This window comes from Papio anubis, chromosome 6 (assembly GCF_008728515.1).
Source record: "Papio anubis isolate 15944 chromosome 6, Panubis1.0, whole genome shotgun sequence".
Lineage (NCBI taxonomy): Eukaryota > Metazoa > Chordata > Mammalia > Primates > Cercopithecidae > Papio > Papio anubis.
The window spans coordinates 131,670,623-131,680,209 of record NC_044981.1 but is presented as its reverse complement, the minus strand read 5'-3'; the positions used below and the strand labels follow the sequence as shown (position 1 = coordinate 131,680,209).

At 43.7% G+C, this 9,587-nt stretch overlaps 1 protein-coding gene across 4 annotated transcripts in view; it reads left to right on the top strand.

Moving 5' to 3' along the window:
* The first annotated feature begins 4,291 nt into the window (after window positions 1–4,291).
* The window catches only part of AKAP7 (A-kinase anchoring protein 7), a 148,998-nt gene continuing 143,702 nt past the window's right edge, over window positions 4,292–9,587 (top strand). For all 4 annotated transcript variants that reach the window (XM_017958324.3, XM_017958325.3, XM_009206082.4 and 1 more), the window contains exons 1-2: window positions 4,292–5,153; window positions 9,191–9,322. In XM_017958324.3, coding sequence (XP_017813813.2) covers window positions 4,889–5,153; window positions 9,191–9,322 — 397 coding nt within the window. In that variant the 5' untranslated portion in view covers window positions 4,292–4,888. The remainder of the gene's footprint in view (window positions 5,154–9,190; window positions 9,323–9,587) is intronic.

Genomic DNA, 9,587 nt, shown 5'->3' with positions numbered 1-9,587 from the left:
TTAAAATACAGATAACAAATTAGGGGAAATGTTTTCAGTATATGTGACAAAATACTTAAAGTAATAGATTTTCATTCTACCAGAAAGACATGCACACATATATATTCATTGCAGCACTATTCACAATAGCAAAGACATAGAATCACCCTAAATGTCCGTTAACAGTAGACTGCATAAAGAAAATATAGTACATACACACCATGGAATACTATGCAATCATAAAAATGAATGAAATCATGTCCTGTGCAGGAATACGGATGGAGCTGGAGGCCATTATCCTTAGCAAACTAACACAGGGACAGAAAACCAAATACTGCATGTTCTCACTTATAAGTGGGAGCTAAATAATGAGGACAAGTGGACACAAAGAAGGGAACAACTGCAACAGACACTAGGGTATTAATTTGTTTTATGACAGCAAAAAAGAACCAGGTTGCCCAATGCTTTAGCGAAGGTTCAGCCTCTTCAGCAGCATGATTCATGAGGGCATGGATCCTCTGGTCCACACTTCCCTCTCCCTCGGTATGTTCTGCCCATTCATCCCTGACTATTAGTACACAGCCCTTTTCTCCCCAGAGGACAATATACACTGGCACACTGCCAAAACAACTGGGTTGAAGGGTTTAGTTTTAAGCTACCACACTGTTCCTGTACCACAACTCCACCACTGAGATTTTGAAAAGCCTGAGCCAATTATTTTCTAGAATGTCACACATTCTGGATTGGTCTGATTCTTTCCTCATCATGTTATTTTACTTGTTCCTCTAGCTCCTGTATTTCTGGAAATCTGAAAATTATATTTAAAGCCTTAGCAGCTTCAGGTGAAACATCTATGGCAAGACTACCTTGCCGTGATGCTACAGCTTTCACAGGAGCTTTCACAGGTTGTCTACTGACCACGATAAAGGTGGTGACAACCAGGTTTATTTACATGGAGTAAAAATACGTTCTCGCCTGAGCAATTACCAGGTATTTTGTGGGGGGTAGTTTTTTGGCAACTTATAAATATCTCGGTCCACATTAACCTTTCATGTAATGGTTTTAGAATATATTGATGATCTTCGCATCAATCAGTTATCAGTTGTGGTGGCAAAATGGTAATTTTACAATTATTTTGTTTCCTATATTTATTATTAAATATTCTTCTGTGCAAAGCAGCTTTCCCATACTACTACTTCTAAAAAGTCATGGTAAATGTTTCTTTCCCTTTAATTTTTAGAGTAAGGAGACTAAGAAATTGTGTACTTGTCACCTCTAATGGTGGCCTACTAGTTTTTCTTCCTCATTTTTTGAATATCATTATGGGTGTATAGATTTTGTACTCAAGTATGTTATTATAATCAGTTGTTATCCTTCTACGATGTCAGATTATCTCCCATTTGCTCAAAGAAAGATGTTTCCAGCTCGTTCTTGTGTTTTTGATAGTCCCCATTTGTCTTTGCTTTTTGGCACAAGAAGATGTCCAAGGTTCACCTTGTACTTCTCTTTCTCCCTGTTATTTCTAAAAGTTCTGTGAAAAATTCCTTTTTCAGACTTGGGTAATTCAAATGTTCCTCCACATGGGAGGTGTTGGTAAGACTCTATATTCATAATACTGGTGGTGAAACATATGTGGCATTTGGGCTGATACCTCTGCTGAGGTAAGATAATTAACTTCCATGTATCTCTTGGAACACACCGCAGGGGCAGAAAAATCTTTCTCCTGTCCATTTAGTTCAGTAGGTTGGACTGTGTGAATTAAATTGGCAAAAGACAAATTAAGAGGAGAAAAGGATTACTGCACACGCACATAGATGCTTCACAGGAAAGAACTAAAAGCCCAAAGAGACAGTTAGAACTGGGGGCTTCTATATCACTTTAACGATGATAAAGTGTGAAGAGGCTAGACAAAGGAAAAGGGGGCTTAGCCTATTTGTGGTATGGGAAGGTTACTAGAAAATGTATGGGTTTGTTATTCAGGTAAGACTCATTCTCCTCTTTCTGATATGGGTGAGTGGTAAAGCTTTTTTGTTTCTTTGTTTGAGACAGGATCTGGCTCTATTGTTCATGCTGGAGTACAGTGGCATCATCTCAGCTCACTGCAACCTCCACCTCCTGGGCTCAAGCAATTCTCCCACCTCAGCCTCTGGAGTAGCTGGGATTACAGATGTGGGTCACCACGTCTGGTTAATTTTTGTATTTTTGGTAGAGACGGGGTTTTGCTATGTTGCCCAGGGTGGTTTCAAACTCCTGCACTCAAGTGATCCACTAGCCTCGACCTCCCACAGTCTTGGGATTACAGGCATGAGCCACCTGGCCTGGCCCTGTAAAGCTTTAAAAATAAAAATTTATGTCACCTTTACAAAGGGAAATTTATGTCCTGCTTTTCAGCAGAAAGGGGGAGGTCAGAGATGTTCCTGAGTATTTAGTTTCTGAACTCTTTTCAGTTCAAGATTAATCCTTATGCTGAAGTGGCATATTTGGGGTGGCATATCCTCATCCTCTTCACTATGAATGTGGACCACATTTTTGCAGCTTTTATTTCTGCAGTTACTTATGTTTCTTTCTCTGCTATTGCGTCCGGAATTGGTGGGTTCTTGGTCTCGCTGACTTCAAGAATGAAGCTGCAGACCCTCACAGTGAGTGTTAACAGTTCTTAAAGATGGCGGGTCCGGAGTTTGTTCCTTCAGATGTTCAGATGTGTCCAGAGTTTCTTCCTTCTGGTGGGTTTGTGGTCTCGCTGACTTCAGGGTTGAAGCTGCAGACCTTCATGGTGAGTGTTACAGTTCTTAAAGGGGGCGCATCTGCAGTCGTTCATTCCTTCCAGAGGGTTCATGGTCTCGCTGGCTTCAGGAGTGAAGCTGCAGACCTTCACGGTGCGTGTTAACAGTTCTTAAAGATGGCGTGTCCGGAGTTTGTTCCTTCAGATGTTCAGATGTGTCCAGAGTTTCTTCCTTCTGGTGGGTTCTTGGTCTCACCGGCTTCAGGAGTGAAGCTGCAGACCCTCACATGAGGTGAATGTTCCTGCTCATAAAGACCGCAGGAACCCGAGTGAGCAGTAACAAGATTTATTGCAAAGAGCAAAAGAACAAAGGTTCGGCAGAATGTAAGGGGACCTGAGCAGGTTGCTCTGCTGGTTGGGGCATCCGGCTTTTATTCCCTTATCTTGCCCCACCCACATCCTGCTGACATTTTACAGAGTGCTGATTGGTGCGTTTAAAAATCCCTGGGCTAGATACAGAGTGCTGATTGGTGCATTTACAATCCTTTAGCTGGACGCGAAAGTTCTCCAAGTCCTCACTAGATTAGCTAGACACAGAGCACTGATTGGTGCGTTTACAGATCTTGAGCTAGACACAGAGTGCTGATTGGTGCGTTTATAATCCTTTAATTAGACATATGCCTGCATTCCTCAGCCCTTCTGCAGTTGATGGGACTGCACCCCAGAAGCAAGGGTGGCACCCATAGGGGAGTCTTGGGCCGTGTGGTAGGGGCTCAGGCATGACGGGCTGCAGGCCCTGAGCCCTGCCCTGTGGGGAGGTGGCTGAGGCCTGGCGAGAATTAGAGTGTGGCGTGGGGGGACTGGCAATGCTGGGGGACCCTGCACACCTTAGGCAGCTGCTGGCCCGGGTGCTAAGCCCCTCAATGCCCGGGGTCGGCAGCCAGCCGGCTGCTCTGAGTGCGGGATCCTGGAGTCTACCCTGCCCGGAACTCACGCGGGCCCATGAACGCAGCACGCAGCCCTGGTTCCCGCCTGCGCCTGTCCCTCCACACCTCCCCACAAGCAGAGGGAGTTGGCTCAGGCCTTGGCCAGCCCAGAGAGGGGCTCCCACAGTGCAGTGGTGGCCTGAAGGGCTCCTCAAGTGCCGCCAGGGTGGACCCCGAGGCCAAGAAGGTGCCCAGAGCACGAGGGCTGCTAGCACGTTGTCACCTCTCACTATTACATGATCAGCTCCATAAGTAAAAGACCTGTCTTACCTGCACATTCTCAGCACAGAGCCCAGGCATTAAATAAATATTAGGGGAACTGGTTGTACTTTTCTACCAGCCCATAAATGGGCATCAGATTCTCAACGTGTTAAAATTATTTGAAAATCAGAGTAACTAGTTTGCTGACTTCTAGTGTGCAGCCTTTACGCCAGCTGTTGTGGCTGTGTAGGAGTCTTTTCTTCCATCCCTATTCTAGGATGCATTCAACATAAGCGAAGTGTTATTACTCACGAAAAGTGCTAATATGTGGACGGATGCACCTAATGTTTTTGTCCCCTGGTTTCTTTGCACTAAAACCAATATCAATAGCATTCTGTTTCAAGTGAAAGGTTTTTATTTTTTTTAAAACTAAGTAAATTGCTTTTTCTCCCAATTTACTCACAGCAGTACCTTACACTACAAAAACCAGCAACTGGTTTCCTCTTAATGTCTAAACATAACATCATTGTTAAAAATTAGAGACTTTGTCACAATTTGTATTTTTTAAAGGTAAGGTAAATAAAGTATCTTATTATACAGAATTACAAGGTCTCATTCTTGTACATTTCGCTATTCCCAAATATTCTGCAATCAGAACCCTGATTGCAAAACTAAGTACATGGGTTTTCAAAAGACACCGGGCCAGAGAATTCTTTCATCCTAGTCCCAATCTCGCCCCTGAAAGCGTGGGACAGGAAAGGCTGCGCCACGGGATATAAATGAGGGCTTATAAGGCCGTCGGAGGCCGCGGGGCTCGGGAGGCAGGCAGGACCCAGCGTTGCATTGCAGAGTCGAGACGACCTGGGCTGCCGTGACGCCCCAGTCGCCGGCCTTAGTTTCCCCCGCCCTGCCCGAGCGCGGCCGCGCCTCTCGCTCGAATCCGGGTACCGCCGGCGACTCGGGTCGGTCCCTTCCGGTTGGTTCCGGCGTCTGGCCTGACATGCCGGCGCTGCGGCTGCTGCTGCTGCTGCTGCGGGGGCTGCGGCTTGGGAAGCTCCGCGCTTCCGCAGGCCTGGCCTCCGCTGCCCGGGCCCACGCCGCCTGTTGCTGGACCCCGCCCCGGCCCAGCGCACTACCCTCGGGCCCCGGGCCCCGCCCTGGCCTCAACCTCTCCTCCAGCCCCTGTTTGCGGCCCGCCACCACCGCTGCCGCCAGCCCACACGCGCCGCCCGCATGCGCCGCGACCATGGAGCGCGCCGAAGCGGGTGAGACCTGGCTGTCCAGCGGGCCGGGGCGGGGGCGACAGGAGCCGCGGGGGCTTGGACCCGCTCTGCGCTCGACCTCTGGGAGGGCCTGACCCGCGCCGGCCCTGCTCCGAGTCTCCCTCCTTCCAGAAAGGACTCAGGGTAGCACCGAGGAGCCCGGTGCAACCGAGTGTACATCGGTGTTGCCTGTAGCGAACCGTTTTAATCCACGCATTGTGGGTCCGACAGGAGGCGGGGGTATGAGCCCATCCCCGAGTTTCACTTTTCTTTTTCCCTTTCTCATCCTGTGACCCTTTGCACAAACTTAATGCCAATACACATTGCTTTCGACGGTGTCGATGTGGGTAAATGTAAACAAAACCTAGTAAAATCTCGATTGTATCTTATATCACAAATATTAAGCACCTGAACCACCATACTGTCTCATTTAGGATTTTCTGCCAGGTTTGGACATGACCAATTTTAAAACTGGCGCCAAGTCTATACTAGCGCCCGGGATGAAATTCCAGTTTGGGTCAGCGTTTGTTGTGAATTGAACTTTGTGAGTGGAGCATGTTAGGGGTTGGACTTTCAGTAAAAGGGACCGCAAACCAATTAGAGAAAAGGTGCTCCTCTGCAAGATTTTCATAGGATAAACTCATACAAGAGTATAAAAAGCATAAAAACGTTAACGTGTGCTATATAAATAGCAGTTAACTCATGTAAATATGTTTACAATTGTTAAGTGAATGGAGTGATGACAGTGAGTTTTTGCAATTAGGAAACGCATGGGAATGGAAATTGTTAAGGAGAAAAGAGCCATACTCCAGTTCCTTAAGTGCCGTGGCCTTGCAATTCAGGATCCTGTTAGCATATCTGTATATTTTCCATACTCATATAAAGTTTAAGATGTTTGTGGAGGTTACTTCCTCCTTTCATCCATTTTCGGACATTATTAACTTATTTTGTCCATTTCTCCCCAATAATTTGGATTGTACTATTGTTCCCTTTTTATGAGGAGGAAAGGAAAGCCTGGAGGTCAGGTAACTTGTTGATTTCTACGCAGCAGTCAACATTTACTAACGTGTAAGATGTTAATACTATTTTTAGTAGCTAAGCCAGGACTAGAATGGATGCCTTTGGCCCTTTCTAGTTGTTCTTAGGAATAAACTTATTTATTTGTTTTTTTATTTAGAGACAGGGTCTTGCTCTGTTGCTCAGGTTGAAGTGCACTGGCGCGATCATGGCTCACTGCAGCCTGGATCTGCTGGAATCATGCCAACTTCCTGTTTCAGCCTCCCCAAGTAGCGGGGACTGCAAGGTCCGTGCCAACATGCCTGACTAATTTTTGTATTTTTTTTTTTTTTTTTTTTTGTAGAGACGGGATCTTGCCATGTCACCCAGGCTTGAACTCCTGGGCGCAAGCAGTCCTCTCAGAGTGCTAGGATTACAGGTGTGAGGCAACTTGCTCAGCTGGGATAAATTTACTATTTACCTAGTTGAGTGATGAGAGACTTACTTAGCAGAATTGAGTAGTCATTTATTATCCAGGTAGGAAACTTGCATTTTGTGTGACAGTGGGCGACTGTCCATACCCTTTTTACACTCTCTTTTTTTTTTGAGACAGAGCCTTGCTCTGTCGCTCAGGCTGGAGTGCAGTGGCACAATCTCGGCTCACTGCAACCTGCGCCTCCCGGGTTCAAGCAATTCCTCTGCCTCAGCCTCCTGAGTAGCTGGGACTATAGGTGTGTGCCACCACGCCTGGCTAATTTTTTTGTATTTTTAGTAGAGATGGGGTTTCACCGCGTTAGCCATGGTGGTCTGTATCTCCTGACCTCATGATCTGCCTGCCTTGGCCTCCTGAAGTGCTGGGATTACAGGCGTGAGCCACCTTGCCCGGCCCTGTTGGCCTATTTTTGATGAAGTCATTTGCTTCACCTATATTTTAATATTAGCATATATTTAAAGGTATGGTTTTATAATGTACTTAAAATGTATGTATTGTTTTTCTTAGAAAGGTAATATTCAATTTTGAAACGTTTGAATAGCAGAAATGAGAAACATATGAATGTATTCAGCATAGTTGTCAGCATTTACAAGCAGTTTATACTGTTTAGCCTTGGCCACATAGGTGGAAGAAACTTACCTTGAGTCTCAAATGAGACTTTGGACTTTTGAGTTAATGCTGGAATGAGTTGACCTTGGTGGACTATTGGGAAGAGATGATTATATTTTGCAGTGAGATTTAGGTGGCCAGGGGCAGAATGATAATAGTTTTTATGTTTGTCTCCTCCAAATCCCATGTTGAGATGTAATCCGCAATGTTGGAGGTGGGGCTTGGTGGGAGGTGTTTGGGTCATGGGGGCAGATCTCTCATGAATGCCTTGGTGCTCTCTCTGTGGTAATGAGTTCATGTGAGATCTGGTTGCTTAAAAGAGGCTAGCATCTCTGCCTCTCTGTTTTGCTCTTTTTCTTGACATGTGACACGTTGGCTTCCCTTTGCCTTGCACCACGATCTTAAGCTTCTGGAGGCCCCCACTAAAGCAGATGCTGGCACTGTGCTTTGTGTGCAGCCTGCAGAACTAGGATCCAAATAAACCTCTTTTGTTTAGAAATTACCCAGCCTCAGGTATTCCTTTATAGCAATGCGAATGGACTAATACAACAGGGGTGTGGGTGTGTGAACAATAGTAGAGATTAATCAAATTGCAATAAAATTTTATGTTTTCTGGCATGTATGTTAACTATGGCCTATCATCATAGCTATGTTGTAAGCCATATTCTTAATGGAATATGTTTTACAGATATTATATCTCAAAATAGAGTATTACGAGACAGTGAATTAAAGGACTTCTTTAATATCTTGAGTGGTAAATTAATCTTTAGTAAATATCTAGAGTAAAAATTATATTAGTATTCCAGGATCTGTTCAATCTTATTAGTTCAGACAGCATTTGTGTCTGTCAATAAAGGCATGGATTATAATGGCACTGGGGAGACTACCATCTGATAAATGTAGCAATTAACTTTATCAATTTAAACATACACCTTCTTTCTCTTACCTCCACCCAAGGTATAAGATTGTTCTACCCATAGCAAGAAAACAAAACGAAAAAAAGACTAAATAGGAAATATGGCTTTAAAGTTAGTACATGACCATGGGAGAGGAGTTAGGGAAACTGTAAGATCATTTGCTTCTTAATAATTGAATTTTCAGAAAAGCATTACTTAGAACCATGTACTTTAAACTAAATTTCCAGTGTTAAATGTCAAGATGGAGAGAAACAACTTGAAAGTCTTTATTGAAGAAAAAATTATAGGCCAGAACTTGTACAAATAAGAGCATATAAGTGATATTGCTAAAAATAAGAATGAGAATGACTGACAAAACCTTGTTGGTTGTTTTACAAGGTATGTGAAAAAATTGGCCGGGAGCGGTGGCTCAAGCCTGTAATCCCAGCACTTTGGGAGGCCGAGACGGGTGGATCACGAGGTCAGGAGATCGAGACCATCCTGGCTAACACAGTGAAACCCCGTCTCTACTAAAAAATACAAAAAACTAGCCGGGCGTGGTGGCGGGTGCCTGTAGTCCCAGCTACTTGGGAGGCTGAGGCAGGAGAATGGCGTGAACCCGGAAGGCGGAGCTTGCAGTGAGCTGAGATCCGGCCATTGCACTCCAGCCTGGGTGGCAGAGCGAGACTCCGTCTCAAAAAAAAAAAAAAAAAAAAAAAAAAAAAAAGGTATGTGAAAAAATATGTAGTTTTACAGTTAAAATATAGCTATAAAAGATCTTGAGGATTACTGATTGACTCGGTTTTCATCTAATCATACGTTGAATACTGTGTTTTAAAAAATGATTAAAGCTTTATAAGTGTGTACAAAAATATATAATGTGGTATAAATGTTTATAACTATGATATATTTGAACACAAGTGGTACTTTCTTAACAGCTGTTAATTTATATTGAATTCAGTTAGCTGAGTTATTTTCATTTAGGATATAAGTTTAAAAAATAACAAGTTAAATAATCCTTTTTTTCTGTTTGTGAAATGTTAAAGGAGAAATTAATTCCAATGAGTGTGAAAATGAATCAAGAAAAAAGAAAATGTCGGAGGAATTTGAAGCCAATATTATGGATTCTCTGGTAGACATGCCATTTGCTACTGTAGATATTCAGGATGACTGTAGAAGTAAGTACTTTATTAAGTAAACATGTATTTAAAAGCAATGAGTAGTAAATTTAGTTGTATATATGTTATATATTTTTTTCTTTGTAAGTTATTTCACTTTTAGTACTTATGTTTTTGAGTTTTAATTTTGATTTCATTTCATTTATTTATTCTAGTTTTTTGAGACACAGTCTCACTCTGTCATCCAGGCTGGAGTGCAATGGTGTGATCACAGTTCACGGCAGTCTTGACCTCCTAGTCTCAAGCAATCTTCCCACCTCAAACT